This window comes from Hemitrygon akajei, chromosome 20 (assembly GCF_048418815.1).
Source record: "Hemitrygon akajei chromosome 20, sHemAka1.3, whole genome shotgun sequence".
Classification (NCBI taxonomy): domain Eukaryota; kingdom Metazoa; phylum Chordata; class Chondrichthyes; order Myliobatiformes; family Dasyatidae; genus Hemitrygon; species Hemitrygon akajei.
Window position 1 is genome coordinate 5,992,221 of NC_133143.1, and position 26,241 is coordinate 6,018,461.

Genomic DNA, 26,241 nt, shown 5'->3' on the forward strand with positions numbered 1-26,241 from the left:
CGAACGGTTCTCAGTTTGTCACTTCAGTATTCCACTTTCTGCTATTTCACAATGCTTTATTTGTACCAATCCACTTCCTGTACTTGTCACTACAGTCTTTGTACCATTCCACTTCCTGTACTTGTCACTACAGTCTTTGTACCATTCCACTTCCTGTACTTGTCACTACAGTCTTTGTACCATTCCACTTCCTGTACTTGTCACTACAGTCTTTGTACCATTCCACTTCCTGTACTTGTCACTACAGTCTTTGTACCATTCCAGTTCCTGTACTTGTCACTACAGTCTTTGTACCATTCCAGTTCCTGTACTTGTCACTACAGTCCTTGTACCATTCCAGTTCCTGTACTTGTCACTACAGTCTTTGTACCATTCCACTTACTGTATTTGTCAATACAGTCTTTGTACCATTCCATTTCCTTTACTTGTCACTACAGTCTTTGTACTATTCCACTTCCTGTACTTGTCACTACAGTCTTTGTACCATTCCACTTCCTGTACTTGTCACTACAGTCTTTGTACCATTCCAGTTCCTGTACTTGTCACTACAGTCTTTGTACCATTCCACTTCCTGTACTTGTCACTACAGTCTTTGTACCATTCCACTTCCTGTACTTGTCACTACAGTCTTTGTACCATTCCACTTACTGTATTTGTCAATACAGTCTTTGTACCATTCCAGTTCCTGTATTTGTCAATACAGTCTTTGTACCATTCCACTTCCTGTACTTGTCACTACAGTCTTTGTACCATTCCACTTCCTGTACTTGTCACTACAGTCTTTGTACCATTCCACTTCCTGTACTTGTCACTACAGCCTTTGTACCATTCCAGTTCCTGTACTTGTCACTACAGTCTTTGTACCATTCCAGTTCCTGTACTTGTCACTGCAGTCTTTGTACCATTCCAGTTCCTGTACTTGTCACTACAGTCTTTGTACCATTCCAGTTCCTGTACTTGTCACTACAGTCTTTGTACCATTCCAGTTCCTGTACTTGTCACTACAGTCTTTGTACCATTCCAGTTCCTGTACTTGTCACTACAGTCTTTGTACCATTCCACTTCATGTACTTGTCACTACAGTCTTTGTACCATTCCAGTTCCTGTACTTGTCAATACAGTCTTTGTACCATTCCATTTCCTGTACTTGTCACTACAGTCTTTGTACCATTCCACTTCCTGTACTTGTCACTACAGTCTTTGTACCATTCCACTTCCTGTACTTGTCACTACAGTCTTTGTACCATTCCAGTTCCTGTACTTGTCACTACAGTCTTTGTACCATTCCAGTTCCTGTACTTGTCACTACAGTCCTTGTACCATTCCAGTTCCTGTACTTGTCACTACAGTCTTTGTACCATTCCACTTACTGTATTTGTCAATACAGTCTTTGTACCATTCCATTTCCTTTACTTGTCACTACAGTCTTTGTACTATTCCACTTCCTGTACTTGTCACTACAGTCTTTGTACCATTCCACTTCCTGTACTTGTCACTACAGTCTTTGTACCATTCCAGTTCCTGTACTTGTCACTACAGTCTTTGTACCATTCCACTTCCTGTACTTGTCACTACAGTCTTTGTACCATTCCACTTCCTGTACTTGTCACTACAGTCTTTGTACCATTCCACTTACTGTATTTGTCAATACAGTCTTTGTACCATTCCAGTTCCTGTATTTGTCAATACAGTCTTTGTACCATTCCACTTCCTGTACTTGTCACTACAGTCTTTGTACCATTCCACTTCCTGTACTTGTCACTACAGTCTTTGTACCATTCCACTTCCTGTACTTGTCACTACAGCCTTTGTACCATTCCAGTTCCTGTACTTGTCACTACAGTCTTTGTACCATTCCAGTTCCTGTACTTGTCACTGCAGTCTTTGTACCATTCCAGTTCCTGTACTTGTCACTACAGTCTTTGTACCATTCCAGTTCCTGTACTTGTCACTACAGTCTTTGTACCATTCCAGTTCCTGTACTTGTCACTACAGTCTTTGTACCATTCCAGTTCCTGTACTTGTCACTACAGTCTTTGTACCATTCCACTTCATGTACTTGTCACTACAGTCTTTGTACCATTCCAGTTCCTGTACTTGTCAATACAGTCTTTGTACCATTCCATTTCCTGTACTTGTCACTACAGTCTTTGTACCATTCCACTTCTAGTATTTGTCAATACAGTCTTTGTACCATTCCATTTCCTGTATTTGTCACTGCAGTCTTTGTACCATTCCACTTCCTGTACTTGTCACTACAGTCTTTGTACCATTCCAGTTCCTGTACTTGTCAATACAGTCTTTGTACCATTCCACTTCCTGTACTTGTCACTACAGTCTTTGTACCATTCCACTTCCTGTATTTGTCAATACAGTCTTTGTACCATTCCATTTCCTGTACTTGTCACTACAGTCTTTGTACCATTCCAGTTCCTGTACTTGTCAATACAGTCTTTGTACCATTCCACTTCCTGTACTTGTCACTACAGTCTTTGTACCATTCCATTTCCTGTATTTGTCAATACAGTCTTTGTACCATTCCATTTCCTGTACTTGTCACTACAGTCTTTGTACCATTCCATTTCCTTTACTTGTCACTACAGTCTTTGTACCATTCCATTTCCTTTACTTGTCACTACAGTCTTTGTACCATTCCACTTCCTGTACTTGTCACTACAGTCTTTGTACCATTCCATTTCCTGTATTTGTCAATACAGTCTTTGTACCATTCCATTTCCTGTACTTGTCACTACAGTCTTTGTACCATTCCACTTCTAGTATTTGTCACTACAGTCTTTGTACCATTCCACTTCCTGTACTTGTCACTACAGTCTTTGTACCATTCCATTTCCTGTACTTGTCACTACAGTCTTTGTACCATTCCACTTCCTGTACTTGTCACTACAGTCTTTGTACCATTCCACTTCTAGTATTTGTCAATACAGTCTTTGTACCATTCCATTTCCTGTACTTGTCACTACAGTCTTTGTACCATTCCACTTCCTGTACTTGTCACTACAGTCTTTGTACCATTCCACTTCTAGTATTTGTCAATACAGTCTTTGTACCATTCCAGTTCCTGTACTTGTCACTACAGTCTTTGTACCATTACATTTCCTGTACTTGTCACTACAGTCTTTGTACAATTCCCCTTCCTGTATTTGTCACTACAGCCTTTGTACCATTCCACTTCCTGTACTTGTCACTACAGCCTTTGTACCATTCTACTTCCTGTAGTTGTCAATACAGTCTTTGTACCATTCCACTTGCTGTACTTTTCACTACAGTCTTGGTACCATTCCACTTCCTGTACTTGTCACTACATTTTTTGTACCATTCTACTTCCTGTACTTGTCACTACAGTCTTTGTACCATTACATTTCCTGTACTTGTCACTACAGTCTTTGTACCATTCCATTTCCTTTACTTGTCACTACAGTCTTTGTACCATTCCATTTCCTGTATTTGTCACTACAATCTTTGTACCATTCCAGTTCCTGTACTTGTCACTACAGTCTTTGTACCATTCTACTTCCTGTACTTGTCACTACAGTCGTTGTACCATTCCACTTCTAGTATTTGTCAATACAGTCTTTGTACCATTCCATTACCTGTACTTGTCACTACAGTCTTTGTACCATTCCACTTCCTGTACTTGTCACTACAGTCTTTGTACCATTCCACTTCTAGTATTTGTCAATACAGTCTTTGTACCATTCCATTTCCTGTACTTGTCACTACAGTCTTTGTACCATTCCACTTCCTGTACTTGTCACTACAGTCTTTGTACCATTCCACTTCTAGTATTTGTCAATACAGTCTTTGTACCATTCCAGTTCCTGTACTTGTCACTACAGTCTTTGTACCATTACATTTCCTGTACTTGTCACTACAGTCTTTGTACAATTCCCCTTCCTGTATTTGTCACTACAGCCTTTGTACCATTCCACTTCCTGTACTTGTCACTACAGCCTTTGTACCATTCTACTTCCTGTAGTTGTCAATACAGTCTTTGTACCATTCCACTTGCTGTACTTTTCACTACAGTCTTGGTACCATTCCACTTGCTGTACTTTTCACTACAGTCTTGGTACCATTCCACTTCCTGTACTTGTCACTACATTTTTTGTACCATTCCACTTCCTGTACTTGTCACTATAGTCTTTGTACCATTACATTTCCTGTACTTGTCACTACAGTCTTTGTACCATTCCATTTCCTTTACTTGTCACTACAGTCTTTGTACCATTCCATTTCCTGTATTTGTCACTACAATCTTTGTACCATTCCAGTTCCTGTACTTGTCACTACAGTCTTTGTACCATTCTACTTCCTGTACTTGTCACTACAGTCGTTGTACCATTCTACTTCCTGTATTTGTCACTACAGCCTTTGTAACATTCTACTTCCTGTATTTGTCAATACAGTCTTTGTACCATTCCACTTCCTGTACTTGTCACTACAGTCTTTGTACCATTCCACTTCCTGTACTTGTCACTACAGTCTTTGTACCATTCCAGTTCCTGTACTTGTCACTACAGTCTTTGTACCATTCCAGTTCCTGTACTTGTCACTACAGTCTTTGTACCATTCCACTTCCTTTACTTGTCACTACAGTCTTTGTACCATTCCATTTCCTGTATTTGTCACTGCAGTCTTTGTACCATTCCACTTCCTGTACTTGTCACTACAGTCTTTGTACCATTCCAGTTCCTGTACTTGTCACTGCAGTCTTTGTACCATTCCAGTTCCTGTACTTGTCACTACAGTCTTTGTACCATTCCAGTTCCTGTACTTGTCACTACAGTCTTTGTACCATTCCAGTTCCTGTACTTGTCACTACAGTCTTTGTACCATTCCAGTTCCTGTACTTGTCACTACAGTCTTTGTACCATTCCACTTCATGTACTTGTCACTACAGTCTTTGTACCATTCCAGTTCCTGTACTTGTCAATACAGTCTTTGTACCATTCCATTTCCTGTACTTGTCACTACAGTCTTTGTACCATTCCACTTCTAGTATTTGTCAATACAGTCTTTGTACCATTCCATTTCCTGTATTTGTCACTGCAGTCTTTGTACCATTCCACTTCCTGTACTTGTCACTACAGTCTTTGTAGCATTCCAGTTCCTGTACTTGTCAATACAGTCTTTGTACCATTCCACTTCCTGTACTTGTCACTACAGTCTTTGTACCATTCCACTTCCTGTATTTGTCAATACAGTCTTTGTACCATTCCATTTCCTGTACTTGTCACTACAGTCTTTGTACCATTCCAGTTCCTGTACTTGTCAATACAGTCTTTGTACCATTCCACTTCCTGTACTTGTCACTACAGTCTTTGTACCATTCCATTTCCTGTACTTGTCACTACAGTCTTTGTACCATTCCATTTCCTTTACTTGTCACTACAGTCTTTGTACCATTCCACTTCCTTTACTTGTCACTACAGTCTTTGTACCATTCCATTTCCTGTATTTGTCAATACAGTCTTTGTACCATTCCATTTCCTGTACTTGTCACTACAGTCTTTGTACCATTCCATTTCCTTTACTTGTCACTACAGTCTTTGTACCATTCCATTTCCTTTACTTGTCACTACAGTCTTTGTACCATTCCACTTCCTGTACTTGTCACTACAGTCTTTGTACCATTCCATTTCCTGTATTTGTCAATACAGTCTTTGTACCATTCCATTTCCTGTACTTGTCACTACAGTCTTTGTACCATTCCACTTCTAGTATTTGTCACTACAGTCTTTGTACCATTCCACTTCCTGTACTTGTCACTACAGTCTTTGTACCATTCCATTTCCTGTACTTGTCACTACAGTCTTTGTACCATTCCACTTCCTGTACTTGTCACTACAGTCTTTGTACCATTCCACTTCTAGTATTTGTCAATACAGTCTTTGTACCATTCCATTTCCTGTACTTGTCACTACAGTCTTTGTACCATTCCACTTCCTGTACTTGTCACTACAGTCTTTGTACCATTCCACTTCTAGTATTTGTCAATACAGTCTTTGTACCATTCCAGTTCCTGTACTTGTCACTACAGTCTTTGTACCATTACATTTCCTGTACTTGTCACTACAGTCTTTGTACAATTCCCCTTCCTGTATTTGTCACTACAGCCTTTGTACCATTCCACTTCCTGTACTTGTCACTACAGCCTTTGTACCATTCTACTTCCTGTAGTTGTCAATACAGTCTTTGTACCATTCCACTTGCTGTACTTTTCACTACAGTCTTGGTACCATTCCACTTCCTGTACTTGTCACTACATTTTTTGTACCATTCTACTTCCTGTACTTGTCACTACAGTCTTTGTACCATTACATTTCCTGTACTTGTCACTACAGTCTTTGTACCATTCCATTTCCTTTACTTGTCACTACAGTCTTTGTACCATTCCATTTCCTGTATTTGTCACTACAATCTTTGTACCATTCCAGTTCCTGTACTTGTCACTACAGTCTTTGTACCATTCTACTTCCTGTACTTGTCACTACAGTCGTTGTACCATTCCACTTCTAGTATTTGTCAATACAGTCTTTGTACCATTCCATTACCTGTACTTGTCACTACAGTCTTTGTACCATTCCACTTCCTGTACTTGTCACTACAGTCTTTGTACCATTCCACTTCTAGTATTTGTCAATACAGTCTTTGTACCATTCCATTTCCTGTACTTGTCACTACAGTCTTTGTACCATTCCACTTCCTGTACTTGTCACTACAGTCTTTGTACCATTCCACTTCTAGTATTTGTCAATACAGTCTTTGTACCATTCCAGTTCCTGTACTTGTCACTACAGTCTTTGTACCATTACATTTCCTGTACTTGTCACTACAGTCTTTGTACAATTCCCCTTCCTGTATTTGTCACTACAGCCTTTGTACCATTCCACTTCCTGTACTTGTCACTACAGCCTTTGTACCATTCTACTTCCTGTAGTTGTCAATACAGTCTTTGTACCATTCCACTTGCTGTACTTTTCACTACAGTCTTGGTACCATTCCACTTCCTGTACTTGTCACTACATTTTTTGTACCATTCTACTTCCTGTACTTGTCACTACAGTCTTTGTACCATTACATTTCCTGTACTTGTCACTACAGTCTTTGTACCATTCCATTTCCTTTACTTGTCACTACAGTCTTTGTACCATTCCATTTCCTGTATTTGACACTACAATCTTTGTACCATTCCAGTTCCTGTACTTGTCACTACAGTCTTTGTACCATTCTACTTCCTGTACTTGTCACTACAGCCTTTGTACCATTCTACTTCCTGTAGTTGTCAATACAGTCTTTGTACCATTCCACTTGCTGTACTTTTCACTACAGTCTTGGTACCATTCCACTTCCTGTACTTGTCACTACATTTTTTGTACCATTCTACTTCCTGTACTTGTCACTACAGTCTTTGTACCATTACATTTCCTGTACTTGTCACTACAGTCTTTGTACCATTCCATTTCCTTTACTTGTCACTACAGTCTTTGTACCATTCCATTTCCTGTATTTGTCACTACAATCTTTGTACCATTCCACTTCCTGTACTTGTCACTACAGTCTTTGTACCATTCTACTTCCTGTACTTGTCACTACAGTCGTTGTACCATTCTACTTCCTGTATTTGTCACTACAGCCTTTGTACCATTCTACTTCCTGTATTTGTCAATACAGTCTTTGTACCATTCCATTTCCTGTACTTGTCACTACAGTCTTTGTACCATTCCACTTCTAGTATTTGTCAATACAGTCTTTGTACCATTCCAGTTCCTGTACTTGTCACTACAGTCTTTGTACCATTACATTTCCTGTACTTGTCACTACAGTCTTTGTACCATTCCAGTTCCTGTACTTGTCACTACAGTCTTTGTACCATTACATTTCCTGTACTTGTCACTACAGTCTTTGTACAATTCCCCTTCCTGTATTTGTCACTACAGCCTTTGTACCATTCTACTTCCTGTAGTTGTCACTACAGTCTTTGTACCATTCCACTTCCTTTACTTGTCACTACAGTCTTTGTACCATTCCACTTCCTGTACTTGTCACTACAGCCTTTGTACCATTCTACTTCCTGTAGTTGTCAATACAGTCTTTGTACCATTCCACTTGCTGTACTTTTCACTACAGTCTTGGTACCATTCCACTTGCTGTACTTTTCACTACAGTCTTGGTACCATTCCACTTCCTGTACTTGTCACTACATTTTTTGTACCATTCCACTTCCTGTACTTGTCACTATAGTCTTTGTACCATTACATTTCCTGTACTTGTCACTACAGTCTTTGTACCATTCCATTTCCTTTACTTGTCACTACAGTCTTTGTACCATTCCATTTCCTGTATTTGTCACTACGATCTTTGTACCATTCCAGTTCCTGTACTTGTCACTACAGTCTTTGTACCATTCTACTTCCTGTACTTGTCACTACAGTCGTTGTACCATTCTACTTCCTGTATTTGTCACTACAGCCTTTGTACCATTCTACTTCCTGTATTTGTCAATACAGTCTTTGTACCATTCCACTTCCTGTACTTGTCACTACAGTCTTTGTACCATTCCACTTCCTGTACTTGTCACTACAGTCTTTGTACCATTCCAGTTCCTGTACTTGTCACTACAGTCTTTGTACCATTCCAGTTCCTGTACTTGTCACTACAGTCTTTGTACCATTCCACTTCCTTTACTTGTCACTACAGTCTTTGTACCATTCCATTTCCTGTATTTGTCACTGCAGTCTTTGTACCATTCCACTTCCTGTACTTGTCACTACAGTCTTTGTACCATTCCATTTCCTGTACTTGTCACTACAGTCTTTGTACTATTCCACTTCCTTTACTTGTCACTACAGTCTTTGTACCATTCCATTTCCTGTACTTGTCACTACAGTCTTTGTACCATTCCAGTTCCTGTACTTGTCACTACAGTCTTTGTACCATTCCAGTTCCTGTACTTGTCACTACAGTCTTTGTACCATTCCAGTTCCTGTACTTGTCACTACAAACTTTGTACCATTCCAGTTCCTGTACTTGTCACTACAGTCTTTGTACCATTCCACTTCCTGTACTTGTCACTACAGCCTTTGTACCATTCTACTTCCTGTAGTTGTCAATACAGTCTTTGTACCATTCCAGTTCCTGTACTTGTCACTACAGTCTTTGTACCATTCCACTTCCTGTACTTGTCAGTACAGTCTTTGTACCATTCCAGTTCCTGTACTTGTCACTACAGTCTTTGTACCATTCCACTTCCTGTACTTGTCACTACAGTCTTTGTACCATTCCACTTCCTGTATTTGTCAATACAGTCTTTGTACCATTCCATTTCCTGTACTTGTCACTACAGTCTTTGTACCATTCCACTTCTAGTATTTGTCACTACAGTCTTTGTACCATTCCACTTCCTTTACTTGTCACTACAGTCTTTGTACCATTCCATTTCCTGTATTTGTCACTGCAGTCTTTGTACCATTCCACTTCCTGTACTTGTCACTACATTCTTTGTACCATTCCATTTCCTGTACTTGTCACTACAGTCTTTGTACTATTCCACTTCCTTTACTTGTCACTACAGTCTTTGTACCATTCCATTTCCTGTACTTGTCACTACAGTCTTTGTACCATTCCAGTTCCTGTACTTGTCACTACAGTCTTTGTACCATTCCAGTTCCTGTACTTGTCACTACAGTCTTTGTACCATTCCAGTTCCTGTACTTGTCACTACAAACTTTGTACCATTCCAGTTCCTGTACTTGTCACTACAGTCTTTGTACCATTCCACTTCCTGTACTTGTCACTACAGCCTTTGTACCATTCTACTTCCTGTAGTTGTCAATACAGTCTTTGTACCATTCCAGTTCCTGTACTTGTCACTACAGTCTTTGTACCATTCCAGTTCCTGTACTTGTCAGTACAGTCTTTGTACCATTCCAGTTCCTGTACTTGTCACTACAGTCTTTGTACCATTCCACTTCCTGTACTTGTCACTACAGTCTTTGTACCATTCCACTTCCTGTATTTGTCAATACAGTCTTTGTACCATTCCATTTCCTGTACTTGTCACTACAGTCTTTGTACCATTCCACTTCTAGTATTTGTCAATACAGTCTTTGTACCATTCCAGTTCCTGTACTTGTCACTACAGTCTTTGTACCATTACATTTCCTGTACTTGTCACTACAGTCTTTGTACCATTCCAGTTCCTGTACTTGTCACTACAGTCTTTGTACCATTACATTTCCTGTACTTGTCACTACAGTCTTTGTACAATTCCCCTTCCTGTATTTGTCACTACAGCCTTTGTACCATTCTACTTCCTGTAGTTGTCACTACAGTCTTTGTACCATTCCACTTCCTTTACTTGTCACTACAGTCTTTGTACCATTCCACTTCCTGTACTTGTCACTACAGCCTTTGTACCATTCTACTTCCTGTAGTTGTCAATACAGTCTTTGTACCATTCCACTTGCTGTACTTTTCACTACAGTCTTGGTACCATTCCACTTGCTGTACTTTTCACTACAGTCTTGGTACCATTCCACTTCCTGTACTTGTCACTACATTTTTTGTACCATTCCACTTCCTGTACTTGTCACTATAGTCTTTGTACCATTACATTTCCTGTACTTGTCACTACAGTCTTTGTACCATTCCATTTCCTTTACTTGTCACTACAGTCTTTGTACCATTCCATTTCCTGTATTTGTCACTACAATCTTTGTACCATTCCAGTTCCTGTACTTGTCACTACAGTCTTTGTACCATTCTACTTCCTGTACTTGTCACTACAGTCGTTGTACCATTCTACTTCCTGTATTTGTCACTACAGCCTTTGTACCATTCTACTTCCTGTATTTGTCAATACAGTCTTTGTACCATTCCACTTCCTGTACTTGTCACTACAGTCTTTGTAGCATTCCACTTCCTGTACTTGTCACTACAGTCTTTGTACCATTCCAGTTCCTGTACTTGTCACTACAGTCTTTGTACCATTCCAGTTCCTGTACTTGTCACTACAGTCTTTGTACCATTCCACTTCCTTTACTTGTCACTACAGTCTTTGTACCATTCCATTTCCTGTATTTGTCACTGCAGTCTTTGTACCATTCCACTTCCTGTACTTGTCACTACAGTCTTTGTACCATTCCATTTCCTGTACTTGTCACTACAGTCTTTGTACTATTCCACTTCCTTTACTTGTCACTACAGTCTTTGTACCATTCCATTTCCTGTACTTGTCACTACAGTCTTTGTACCATTCCAGTTCCTGTACTTGTCACTACAGTCTTTGTACCATTCCAGTTCCTGTACTTGTCACTACAGTCTTTGTACCATTCCAGTTCCTGTACTTGTCACTACAAACTTTGTACCATTCCAGTTCCTGTACTTGTCACTACAGTCTTTGTACCATTCCACTTCCTGTACTTGTCACTACAGCCTTTGTACCATTCTACTTCCTGTAGTTGTCAATACAGTCTTTGTACCATTCCAGTTCCTGTACTTGTCACTACAGTCTTTGTACCATTCCAGTTCCTGTACTTGTCAGTACAGTCTTTGTACCATTCCAGTTCCTGTACTTGTCACTACAGTCTTTGTACCATTCCACTTCCTGTACTTGTCACTACAGTCTTTGTACCATTCCACTTCCTTTACTTGTCACTACAGTCTTTATACCATTCCACTTCCTGTACTTGTCACTACAGTCTTTGTACCATTCCACTTCCTTTACTTGTCACTACAGTCTTTATACCATTCCACTTCCTGTACTTGTCACTACAGTCTTTGTACCATTCCACTTCCTTTACTTGTCACTACAGTCTTTGTACCATTCCACTTCCTGTACTTGTCACTATAGTCTTTGTACCATTACATTTCCTGTACTTGTCACTACAGTCTTTGTACCATTCCATTTCCTGTACTTGTCACTACAATCTTTGTACCATTCTACTTCCTGTACTTGTCACTACAGTCGTTGTACCATTCTACTTCCTGTATTTGTCACTACAGTCTTTGTACCATTACATTTCCTGTACGTGTCACTACAGTCTTTGTACCATTCCATTTCCTGTACTTGTCACTAGTCTTCGTACCATTCCATTTCCTGTACTTGTCACTACAGTCTTTGGACCATTCCATTTCCTGTATTTGTCAATACAGTCTTTGTACCATTCCACTTCCTTTACTTGTCACTACAGTCTTTGGACCATTCCACTTCCTGTACTTGTCACTACAGTCTTTGTACCATTCCATTTCCTTTACTTGTCACTACAGTCTTTGTACCATTCCACTTCTAGTATTTGTCAATACAGTCTTTGTACCATTCCAGTTCCTGTACTTGTCACTACAGTCTTTGTACCATTCCACTTCCTTTACTTGTCACTACAGTCTTTGTACCATTCCACTTCCTGTACTTGTCACTACCGTCTTTGTACCATTCCACTAACTGTACTTGTCACTACAGTCTTTGTACCATTCCACTTCCTGTACTTGTCACTACAGTCTTTGTACCATTCCACTTCCTTTACTTGTCACTACAGTCTTTATACCATTCCACTTCCTGTACTTGTCACTACAGTCTTTGTACCATTCCACTTCCTGTACTTGTCACTACAGTCTTTGTACCATTCCACTTCCAGTATTTGTCAATACAGTCTTTGTACCATTCCACTTCCTGTACTTGTCACTACAGTCTTTGTACCATTCCACTTCCTTTACTTGTCACTACAGTCTTTGTACCATTCCATTTCCAGTACTTGTCAGTATATCTGTTGTCATAATTATCTCTACCCTGCACACTGTTTACTCTGTAAGTTTCACATCAGCAAAGAACTTTATTGCACCCTTGTGTATTTGACAATAAATTAATCTGATCTGCTATTACCAACTGCTGTAATAATTAAGAGCATTTAGACTTAAATTAATTTAATTCATCACTATACTGCTGAAGCAAGCATTTCAAATCTTTTAGCTAATGCAAAGAAAGTAAGTTAAAGAGCAGAGTCCATTTTCTGAATTTTCCCTTATGTGCACGTTTGGTGCTACTTTGGTCCAGAGTGGAAGCTCCATTTCATGAAAGGCATTTGTGAATCTCTGAAAATCTCAGAGTAATCTTTGAACTTGCTTGAATACCCAGCATTTTTACCCTACTCCACTCCAAAAGGAATAACCTCACAACATTTCAACATGTTAGGATTAATAAATTTTGGCACATAGTAATTTACTACCATTATTTTTACATTTTCCTTAACCAAGACACTCGACCTTACCAGTCACAGTCGTGAGTCTGCATAACCCATATGTTGATTTGCGTTGTGATTACATATGTGTCATCAGACTTCTACCCACTCGAGCACAGTCTGAACAACCAATTAACAGCAACACATTGCAAAATTTTCTAGGTAGCCAACAGACTAGCTAAGTTTTAGCAATAGTGGTGAGCATTTCTAAACACACAGCACATCGAATCTTGAATGGGCTACAGCAACAGAAAGCCGCACAAGGATCTCGTCCTGTACCCAATAAAGTGGCCACTGAGTGTAATGAAATCAGCAGGGAGGTGCACCAATGTCTTTACTTTTCAGAAGGTTATGAGGTCTGGCATATAGCGGAACACTACTATACATCATTGAATTTACCCTGAATGGTTGCATCATAGTTGAGTACGGCAATTGGAATGTGCAGGAACATAAGAAACTGCAGAGGGTCATGGACTCTGACCAATACAACATGGACACACCCCTTCCCACCACTGGTCGTATCTCCACGAGCTGCTACCTCAAGAAGTCAACATCTATTATCAAAGATCTTCACCATCTGGTCCATGCCATCTTCTTGCCGCTACCATTGGGCAGCAGGTATGGAAACCTGAAGTCCCACACCATCAGGTTTACTTCTCTTTGACATTTTGGTTCTTGAACTCTAAACACTACTTCAGTATAGCAAGACTATGACAACTACAATGGATTTTGTTCTTTGCTCTAATTGTGGTATTCCTTGTCAAAACTGTGGAGAGTTTATCTTTTCCTTGTGAATGTTGTGTCACTGATGCTATGTGCCTGTGATGCTGTGGCAAGGATGTTTCTCAGTGTACCTGGGCATACATGTACTCATGCAGACGGTAACACACGTGACTTTCAATCAAAGTGACATTGCAGATACATACTATCTAGAACGTGAGGAGAATTCTTCTGATAGGCTCTGACATGATGTCTTGGGATACCTTTATGCCCTCTGAGATCAAATGAGATCTCTTCTGAAAGATGAAATCTCTAACAGCATAGCACTCCCACAGTATCGCTCTGGAACATTATCTTCGATTGTACATGCAGATCCTTGCAGTGGCATTGTAATCCTTACTCAGTCCCTGTGACTAGTCTATCTGACCGCACCTACAATGATTCAACTGATTCTACACTCAAGGGTCTTAACCAGAAACGCCAACTGTTCATTTCTCCCTATAGATAATATCTATGCATATTTTAATGAATAATGAACATCAATGAATAATTCAGGGATCAGTAAACTGGGCAGATTTTACTCAAACCTTCAATTATTGTATGAAACAGATCCATCTGTCATTTTGGACTCGGTAAATCATTGAATTATAATATAATTGAATCAAGAGCACTGATTCATCACATCAGAAGTGTTTAACCTTTGTATCAAATGGAATTCAAATGTGGTATCGAATGCACCAAATGCAGGCATCAAGCACACGTCATCAAATCAAAGACAGACAGCATAGGAATAAATGAGTGGGAATAGACCTGGCAAGTGGACATGATGTGGATAAACATTGAATTGCCAAATCAAAAGCAAAAAATGATCACTCCAAGCACCGTGTTACTTTGCATCAAAATTATTAAGTTGTTACATCACATCAAAATATGTTGATTTATTGCATCAAATGTCACATCACCCCCATGTTGAATCACAGATTCCTAAGGACTGGATTTTTCAAATCATATGCAATCAATCACTTGATCAAATATATTGACCTGTAGCATCAATCCATGAAACCAAGAATTAAACGGTCATGTCAAGTGCATTGAATGTTTCTATGTGATATCCCTTCAATTAATCCATCCTATTGTCATTTCATCCTTTATCAGTCACTTTCAATGCATCCACAAAGCATATCCAAGCCTTTAATCCATTGTGATCAATCATTTAACATCAAAAGCAGGTTCAATCTGACGCCACAGAAAGAATCAAAGAAAGCTAAGCTGCATTTTGATTGGATCTACAGACTCTGCGTAGGACAGTAGAAAACAGTGATGGCAACTGTATTCCTGAGAAAGAGGTGTTCTTCCTTTTACAACCTTATAAGTCTTACTTACAGGCAGTCCCCAGGTTACGACAGGCTTATCCCTGCAAACTCAGTCTGCAAGTCAGAAACGAATGCACATTGTTACGTACCCGTGACAGTGGTGTACTTGTCACGTGACAGTAGTTTTGAAGCTATACTGGACTTAAGGTAGTGGTCTTGTGATGGTGGAGTGACATCATTTTGCCGCCAGTAGAGGTCATGTGACAGTTTTTTTTTACAGGGTATAAAAGGAGGACCCCTCCCTGTGAGGAGGGGCAGTTTGTGGCTGGATTTGCCATTTCGACTCCATGCCACTGCGTGGTCCAATATTATGACGCAGTTTGGTTGAAAGGTGGAGTTTTATTTAATGCCTAAAGTTTAAAAGGTCATTGCCGGCAGTTTCTTTATAATACTGCCAGTTAAAAATCAGTGGAGAGAGAAGATCGGAGTTCGGGAGCTAAAAGATCGAGGAAAGTCGATTTTGACGGTGAAACAGGTTCGACCTTGTTTGATCCTCATTCGGAAGGAATTCGTTGGCTGTCCCTATGGTAACCCCTGCAAATGGTAGCAGGAAGGGTTTGGGTACAGTTTTGTCAAGGAAAGGTCAGTGCCTTTAAGCCATTTCATTTCCATCTTCGTAAATTCTTTGGTGAAAAGTATAGTTCGACTGGGAACCCCAGCAACACGACGTGAAAGAGAATTTAAATCGTCTAAAAAGTCTCTCCTTTAATGGACTGTAAGCATTTTGAACTTTTGCAGTACTACTTTGAAGAACTGTCTTTGCAACATCGCTTTGAGAACTGTTTTCGCTTTATTGCTTTAAGAACTGTTTAAGCTGCCGCACAGCAGCTGATTTCTGGTTACGTTAGTGGTTTGTTTACTTTTGGGGGTTTGTTTTTTCAGTGTTTAATAAATGTTCTATTTGTTATAAAAAACCCTGCCTCACTCATATATTTATTGTTGCTGAATCTGTAACAACATAGTGTGTGGAAGAGGGTCATGGAAAAATATGTGGTGGGACAGTGACCACATACAGGAAGAATGGCTGTTAGCTGGCCTCACTAACTCAGTAAGTGTTCAGCACTCCCAGCCTTGCTCAAGCCACTTGTTATAGGTCATAGCTGGGGAGGGAGGGCACGTGGAAGTGCCCTGGTCCCACTGGCTGAACTTGCAACAGGCAGTAAATCTCATCCCACCTGATGTTCTTCATTACCCAGGGAGGGCATGCAAATTTATCCGAGATAAATCAAAGCAAAATAATATTTCAAATTCTCTTCACTGGAATAATTTCTCTATCAGGAAGAAACTGAGAAACAGAAGCTGTATATGTTCTTCAGCCTTTCCACCTACTCCAGCATTCAGTAAGATCTGTAACATCAGCACCACTTTCCTGCACCAGTCAAAATCTACTGGCCTTTGTCTTGAATACAGAGTAACTAAGCCTCCACTCTCTGGGTGAAGGCGCCTCAGTTCGGAATGGCTAGTCCTGTGTTTTGTTCTTGAAACCCCATCTGGGAAACTTACCTTGTATCCAGCCCCTTGAGCCCCATGTTTTTTCTGTCTCAATGAGGACACCTCACACTGGCACAGCTGACTCACGCCGGTTCAATCCTGGCTGCGGGTACAGTCTGTGTGCAGTTTCCCTGTGCATGCTTGGTTTTCCTCTGGGAGGACCAGGTTTCTCCCACGTCTCAAAAGAGCGTACAGGCTGATTAGTTAATCAGCCGCTGTAAACGGACCCCCCTTATGTCGGTAAATCAGTGTCACAACCACGGATTCGGCAGCACAGTAGATACGGCAATTGTGCTTGTGAATTTGCACGTGTCATTTAATTATTATTTAATCGTGATAGTATTTAACTCCATACTTGTCGCAGTGCTTGTTGAGACTTGGACAGAGCACAGCAATGCTTCGCTTTTGTTTTGCATCGGCCTTGCCTGAGAAATTGGACAGTGGGGTCAACTGACGCTGAGGACTGGGGGTCTCGTTTAATAATTTGATGTTCCCTTCAGCCGCACTGTAGGCCCCCTTTGCTCTTTGAGAGTTTTAGTAAACAGCCCTGTTTGGCCTAGCGTTTATTGTTTTATTTTCCCTTGAACACTGTTCGCTTTAAAGTTTTGTGAACTATTGACCCTGGATTGAGGGGAACAGGTGGATGTCGTATACTTAGATTTCCAGAAGGCGTTCGATAAGGTGCCGCACAAAAGACTTATAAATAAGATATGGATGCATGGAGTTAAGGGAAGTGTATTGGCTTGGATAGTGGATAGGTTAACCAATAGAAGGCAGAGAGTTGGTATAAATGGGTGTTGCTCCGGTTGGCAGTCAGTGGTGAGTGGGGTGCCGCAGGGGTCGGTGCTGGGCCCGCAGCTGTTTACCATTTACATTGATGATTTGGAAGAGGGGACTGAGTGTAGCATAGCAAAATTTGCTGATGACACTAAGCTGAGTGGAAAAGCAAATTGTACAGAGGATGTGGAGAGCCTGCAGAGGGATATAGATAGGTTAAGTGAGTGGGCCAAGGTCTGGCAGATGGAATACAACGTTGGTAAATGTGAGATCATCCACTTCATGGAAGGAATAATAGAAGAGCAGATTATTATTTAAATGGTGAAAGATTGCAGCATGCTGTTGTGCAGAGGGACTTGGGAGTGTTTGTTCATGAATTGCAAAAAGTTGGCTTGCAGGTACAACAGGTTATTAAGAAGGCAAACGGAACACTGGCCTTCATTGCTAGAGGGATTGAATTCAAGAGCAGGGAGGTCATGCTGAACTATACAGGGTACTGGTGAGGCTGCACCTGGAATACTGTGTGCAGTTCTGGTCTCCATACTCGAGAAAGGATATACTGGCTTTGGAGGCAGTGCAGAGGAGGTTCACCAGGTTGATTCCAGGGATGAAGGGGTTAACCTATGAGGAAAGATTGAATCGCCTGGGACTATACTCTCTGGAATTCAGAAGAATGAGAGGGGATCTTATAGAAACATACAAAATTTTGAAAGGGTTAGATAATATAGAAGTAGGAAAGTTGTTTCTATTGGTAGGTGAGACTAGAACTAGGGGACATTGCCTCAAGATTCAGGGGAGAAGATTTAGGACGGAGATGAGGAGAAACTGTTTTTCCCAGAGAGTGATGAATCTGTGGAATTCTCTGCCCACGGAAGCAGTTAAGGCTTCTTTACTAAATATATTTAAGAAACAGTTAGATAGGTTTTTACATAGTAAGGGAATTAAGGGTTATGGGGAAAAGGCAGGTAGATGGAGCTGAGTTTACAGACAGATCAGCCATGATCTTATTGAATGCCGGGGCAGGCTCGATGGGCCGGATGGCCGACTCCTGCTCATATTTCTTATGTTTTTATGTTCTTATGTTCAATGTCTCTCACTCTGCACTTGGGCCATATCCGAACCGTGGTGACAGTCTGGGGGTAATCGAGAGGAATGAAGGGAGCATGAAACTAATCCTGCACTAATTGGCATTGTCTTGGTGAACTGTTGCCATACCAATATGACTCCATAACCTCTGTTCCTTTCAAACTGTAGAGTATAGACTCAGTGCGCTTGATCTGTCCCTGCAAGATAAACCGCCCCCCCCCACTCCCCGTCAATCAAGTATATCCTTCCTTAGGTATGGAGACCTGAGCAAGTGACTTGATTGTCCAGGTGCAGATCTACCAGGGCCCTGTGTAAGTGCAGTAAAACATCTTCATTCTGATACTCAAATCCCCTCAAATTCCTGTGCAATAATAGCCAAATTTCCATTTGCCGTCTTAATTGGTTTCCCTACGTACATTAGAATATTTGGTGATTGGTGTCCAAGGACTCTCCAGTCTTTCTGAACACCTAGATCGTTCACTCTCTCATCTTGTATTGTTTTGCTTCCAATCATGTTGCTATTGTTACAAATTAAGAGGGAACTGCTGGAACTGATAGAAATCACATTGTGTTTATGCTGAGACATAATCTCTCAGGGAAACTTGATTTAAGAGAACTACAAGAAGCCCAGGGAATTTGGAGAACAGGTTACTACAGATGGTACATAATTAAATCCTGTTTTGCAATGTTGCAATCTAAATTCAACTCACTAAACATAGCCCAAGTCAATTTGTCCTATTCCTAGGCCTATTATTTATTCCAAAAGCTAGATCTCCTATAAGCAATGCCAAGGGAATTACATATCTCAATAAATATAGTTCAATAAATAAAGGATAAAATATCTGTTAAAGATCTGTATTTGTTTTACTCAAGACAGTATAGCAATGAAACAAAATGTCTAAAAAGCCTTCAAGTCATCAGTTGACATAAGGTGTCAACTCTTCGGAAGGAACCTCATAGACAATGGTCCTTTGTCACATCCAGAAGCTGCTGTAAAGAAAGAGAAAGCTTTGGAGCAGGATCTGCCTGAACTTATTTACAGTTTCTTCCAGCTTCCAAAGACTTCACATTATCAACATATTATTACAACTTACAGAAGCTGCTGGAACACTTGCCCAGGCAAATTTTGTTGTAGCATTTGAAAGCTTGACAAGGTGGCAAGGCGGCAGATTTAATAGTACATTGCTCTATTCAACCAAGTGCCAGAATTCAATGCTCACACATTCATATATATGACAGTTTTGTGACTATAGTTGGTGATGAAATTTGACAACAGAAGCCATTGAGGTCCAAATCCAATTAGATTGGAGATGTGTATCATTGTGACTTCCAATGGCATGAAATTCAGATGTTTTATTATCTATTAGCAATATCTTGGATTCACTACTCTTATCAACAGAGTCTGTAAAATATTACTGTTGGGTGGCCAGATAATCTTACAAACATGGACACCTGGCCAATAATGAAGTAATTCCCAGTCTGAACATTGAATCTAACTTGTTGCATGAAGAGGGAAAAGACAGATCAAGATCAATTCAACAGCTCATTTGCATCAGAAGCGAGATGTAGTTTTTTAGCACCCTTTCTGCTCCAAAACATCCCATTGCACTCCACAGGGTCAACGATCAAACAAGAGGCACACTGAGCCACACAGGGGTAATACTGTCAAAAACTTGGGCAATGAAGCTTCAGAAAAGAATGCCAAATTCCTCAGCATGTAGGCTTTGGAAGACACTGCTGCTAATCATGAAGCGACTAAATATTGCTATGTGACAGAGACTGAGAGTTAGCTAAATTTAACTGGAGAAGATGAAGGAAAACTCAAGGCCATTGAACCATTTGGAAACAAAAAGAAAAAAATTAAATCCAATGCTGTTTAACCAAAAACCATTTCAGATCAAGGAAACCAGGTGAAGTAGAGCTTAGTGATTTCAAGCATTTTCAAAGGTGGACACAAGCATGAATTTGGTGTACTGAATGGCCGCTTTGTATGCTCTATTGCTACGATCTGTGGTATAAAAAAGGGTAGAGTTGGCCAACTTAACGGGCAGGAAGTTACATCTGGAACATGGGACTGTAGCTTGTAATTGGGTAATTTTGATAATAGGACTCAGAAGTGTACAAGAAAGTGTTTTAATCACAATAATCACAACAGATTTATACAAATATTATGGCATCTACAGCCATTATCAGGACAATATTCCTGAGAGTTACAATTTTTATTTCACAGTATTAGCAGTGATAACTGAATTAGCCAGCATACTTTCCTGAGCAAAGAAACTCCATCCAATGCACTTTTGAAAAGAATGTTTTAAGTTTTAGCAGTGAACTGATAAGCCCCAAGGACAACAATGATGGAATAATTGGGGACATTCACAAAGGGAGAGCTAGAGAGAGTATAAGGTATGGAGAAGATTATAGAGAGAGGCAGAGGCGAGACAATGGGCAGAATGGGTGAAGAGGAAGTTGGGAAATGAAGAGCATGTACCTGGCCTGATGACACACGGTGCAGAGAGTATAAGGTATGGAGAAGATTATAGAGAGAGGCAGAGGCGAGACACTGGGCAGAATGGGTGAAGAGGAAGTTGGGAAATGAAGAGCATGTACCTGGCCTGATGACACACGGTGCAGAGAGTATAAGGTATGGAGAAGATTATAGAGAGAGGCAGAGGCGAGACAATGGGCAGAATGGGTGAAGAGGAAGTTGGGAAATGAAGAGCATGTACCTGGCCTGATGACACACGGTGCAGATCCAGGCCTTCTCCTTCTTGCTGTAGGCACCGCAGTTCTTGCAGATGTTGAACTTGCAGTCCGAGCACGAGTGCTTGCTGTTGATTAGGAATGTAAAGGCACTGCAGCAGCGAATGCAGCAGTTCTTGTTGAACTTTTCCTGCTTGGAGAGGATCGTGCACTTGTTGCCCTCTTCATTTAGTTTCTGCTTCAGCTCACTGAAAAACAAAGGCACAGCCAGTCAAAGGTAAAGTTAATTCTGCAAACACTCTGCCCAGTGTTTCACTGAAGACTCTTCCCAAAGTCACACTTGCATAAGACATCGGTGAGGTTGGATTAGGAATATTTCATTCACCCTGATAAAGGAAAGATGCCATTAAGCTGGAAGCAGTGCAGAGTAGATTTACAAGGACTGAACAATGGAGCGAGGTTGAGCAAGTTGAGACAGTTTTCATTGGTGAATAGAAGTGTAACGCCCTGGGTCACATCTTTACTGGTATGCTGTCGGTATTTCATTTCACAGCTCTGTAAGAGCCGTCTGTTCTGCTTTCAACCTCTTTGGGTTATTGTTGAAGATGAGGGATGATGAGGAATGTGTGCCATCCAATTAGCTGTAGGTTTTCTTGATGAGGGACAGTAAGGTTGGTCTTGGGCTTGTGTTCGATGGAAGATGGATCGCGAGTGACGTTCGGAAGGTGGTGTGGGTGTTCACGCTGACTGTGAGTGACAGAGAAGTTCAAGATGAGCTCCAGTTTGTGCACATTGGACTGTTTAATTAGAATGGGCCCTTTTCTTTTTGTTATCCTTTACTGATCCTTTAGTTAAGATTCATAAATATAATTCCTTTAATCGTACGCAGTGTACTTCCTGTTATTTCATGGCACTAATTTGTAACAGGGTATCAAATTACACAGCATCCACACAAACCAGGGTCTGTGGTGAGACCAGCCGTCTCACTCCCATGAGTTTGGTGGGACTTGGGAGTGTCTTCCCTAGACTTACAGAGCCAAGGAAACCAGGTTGTTTCAGAAGAATGAAGGATAATTTTATACAGGTGTGTAAAACCACAGGGGGAATTGATCAATGCACACAGGTTTTTTTCCAAGGGTTGGGGAATCAAGAATTAGGGGGCACTAGAATAAGGTGAGGGGTAGAAATTTAGTAGTAAGTAAAAATTTAGTAGAAATTTTTCACCCAGGGGTGGTCAGTACATGAAAGGAATTGCCAGAAGATGTGGTTGAGGCAGACACGTTGATTACATTTAAACAGTCCTTGGACATGTGCAGTACATCTACAGGAAAGGTTTAGAGGGAAATGGGCCAGACACAGGAAAATTGGAGTAGATTAGATGGGAATCTGGGTTGGCATAGACCAGTTGGGCTAAAAAGCCTGTCACCATGCTGAATGACTCAAATCCCTCTCTAAACAAACTCAAAATATCTGCAACAATAACATCAAAGAGAAGCAGCTGTACATTTAAGAAGCTTGTAATGGATATTCATTATCTGGATCAGGAGGCTTTTTGCTAAACTCAGCTTTTTAGCACAGCTGTATAAACTGTCTAACGTGTAAAATGTTCATTATTAATCTTTAACTAGTACTGTTTACCCACCTCCTTGGCCCTCTTGAGAAACAATGCGGCCCTGGCTCATTGACTTAACTGATATTGTCTGTGTTAATATGAGGCTCCTGAATGCCACTGTGAAAACAACACACGCAGGTAAGATCATCATGAATATTTATAGTTTTTTGCCAGAAGTGGAAAGGAGTTATGGAGATGGACAGAGTCCACTCTGCAACCTCATTCCAAGAAGGTCCCTTTCCAGAGTACAGTACCCTTCTACAATGGACAGCTGGTTCATCTGCAACTCACTAATATGGTTTTCTAGTTTGTAAGAATTGTTCTTATGGTTATGAATCCTTTGTAGGATTATAATGTTCGAATTTACTCCTCAGTATAAATGTGTTCCATTTAAACTACAATAACTTTGTTTAATCTGTTTCAATCGCTGGAAGCATCTCTCCTTTAGTTGGGAGAGGTGATCCATCACTTGAAATAGTGATTATTATACCAGTTCAGAAAAGCAACTAAAATAATTAATTAAGTTAGTCTTTGCATTACAGGTTGATACAATATAATCTCCCCAAAGTGAGGGCACAGAGAGACAGCTTCAAAAAGTAGTGGTGCTACAAAATATATTGGATATTGCCCAGTCTCTGTGGAAAAGTAGTGGATACAGCCCAGATCATCACAGGTAACGCCCTTCCACCCACTGAGCACATCTACATGAAACGCAGTTGCAGGAAAGCAGCGTCCATCACCAGGAATTCCCACCACCCAGGTCACACTCTCTTCTCACTGCTGCCATACTGGAGCCTCAGGATTCACACCATCGGGTTCAGGAACAGTTATTACTTCTCAACCATCAGGCTTGCTTATTTATTTATTATTATTATTATTTCTTCTTTTTGTATTTGCAGTTTGTTACCTTCTGCACGCTGATTGAACACACTGATTCTGTTATGATTATCATTCTATAGATTTATTAAGTATGCCTGCAAGAAAATGAATCTCAGAGTTCTAATATATGTATACGTTGATAATTAAATTTAATTTGAACTTTGAACTATAAGACTTAAGGTCAGCTGGAATGTATACACTCAATATCACAAGCTCCAGAGCATTTTTGTAGAGTGCTTATTATTTTTAATGATTAACTTAAGAATTATTTTTCATTTTTAAATAGCTTGACAGCATTATTGTAGAGTGATAATTACCATAGAGTAATTTTTGAAGAACCTATCTATCAGGCAGTATCTACAGCAGGGAAGTACTTTACAGTTTGCTGTTTTATTTCCTGGCCACTTGGATAAATTGGTGATGCGACAATAGCTTTTCTGAAGGTTATAGACTTGGGTGGAGTTTGATAATCACACATCCTACAGTCCCTTTCATTCATCGTTGTGAAAGTGGACAGACCTGGCAGCTCACACACAATGCTGGAGGAACTCAGCAGGTCAGACAGCATCTATGGAAAGGAACGGACTCTAGATCTTTTCAGCTGAGACCCTTCATCAAGACTGGAAAGAAAGGTGGCAGCAGTCAGAATAAGAAGATAGGGATGGTAAAGATTACAAAATTGCAGGTGATAGGAAGACTAGGTGAGAGGGAAGGTGGATGGGTGGGGGACGGGAGAAATAAGAAGCTGGGAGGTGAAAGGGCTGAAGAAGAAGGAATCTAACAGGAAAGGACAGTGTTTCATGGAATAAAGGGAAGTACAAAAGCAGAGGGAAAGGATAGGCAAGCCATGAGGGCAAGGGAAGGAAAGAGAGGTGAAAAGTTAACAGAATGGAAATGGAGAAAGAGAGAAGAGCTGAGTGGGGAGAAGGGGAATAGAGGGGAATGATCACTGGAAGTTTGAGAAATCAATATTCTGCCCAGATGGAATATGAGGTGTTGCTTCTCCAACCTGAGTTTGGACTCATTGTGGCACTAGAGGAGTCTGTGGATGATATGGGAACGGAAAGTCGAATTGAAATGGGAGATACTGACTGTCGCGGTGGGTGAACTCGACAAAGCGTTGCCCTGATATAGAGGAGATCACACCAGGAGCACTGGATACAGGAGGTGAGCCTGGAAGACTCACAGGTGAAGTGTAGCTTCACCTGGAAGAAGTCTGGGGCCCTAATAGTGCTGATGGAGGAGGTGTAGCACTTGTCACGCTCACAGGGATAAGTACAAGGTAAGGGATCCGTGGGGATGGACAAGTGGACAAGGGAGTCACATGCAGAGCAATCCCTATGAGAAGCAGGTGGTGTGAAGGGAAATCTGTGCTTAGTGGTAGGATCCTGTTAGAGATAGCAGAATAACATGCTGGATATGGAATCTCGTAATTACAAGGACAACCCTATTGCTGTTACAATGGGAAGGGAGGGGTGAGGCAGGACTTTGGAAAACAAAGGGATTTGGGTGAGGGAAGCATCGATGGTGATGCAAGTTCATATCTGGGCATCTCCACAATTAGTAGACCAGAACATCCCTCATGCTGCCATCATCGTCAAGCCGGCTTCAATAAAGAGTGCCACACGGAATGCTGGGACGCAGCACCAGGTCTACCTTAACACAGAAGCCACAACACAGGACTATGTGTGTGCCCAACAGCATAACTAGCATGCAGTCGATAGAGAGAGATGATCTGCCAGCAACTGGATCCTCAGCCATCATGAATGGTGATGCACATGTAAAGAGGAGGCTGCAAGAACATCCCCATTATCAGCACCCTCAAGTCCCTGCTAGAGATTAGGCTAAAGCATTCATAATCACCGTCAACAGGATGTGCCAAGTAGATGATGCTCCTGAGATGCCCACCATTACAGAATCCAGTCTAAAGCCAATTTAATTCACTCTACTTGATATCAAGGAAGACTAGATGCAGCAAAGGCTGTTGGAGCAGACAACATCCTGGCTGCAGTACTGAAGACCTGCCCTCCAGAAACAGCAGCACCACCAGTCAAGTTGCTTCATTGTAGTTACTTTGTCTACTAAGGTCAGAGATGGAGCTGTTCATGGAAGATTGCTCAGTTCCATTCACAGTAATACAGGTAGTGCTTGCATGCAGCAAGACTTGAATAATATTCATGCATGAGCTGATAACATGGTAACATTTGTGCCAATAGAGTGTCAAACCATTAACCCTTGACTTTCTGCAATGTTACTATCACAAAGTCCCCTCACCATCAACATCTGGGAACTTACCATTGATCAGGAAACTGGTGACAAGAGCAGCTTAGAGGCTAGGTACCCTGTG

General features: G+C 40.8%; 1 protein-coding gene across 1 annotated transcript in view; it reads right to left on the reverse strand.

The window, feature by feature from the left end:
- LOC140714004 (rab effector MyRIP-like) overlaps positions 1–26,241 on the reverse strand; it is a 706,896-nt gene that overhangs the window by 501,434 nt on the left and 179,221 nt on the right. The window contains exon 3 of the mRNA XM_073024678.1: positions 21,430–21,651. Coding sequence (XP_072880779.1) covers positions 21,430–21,651 — 222 coding nt within the window. The remainder of the gene's footprint in view (positions 1–21,429; positions 21,652–26,241) is intronic.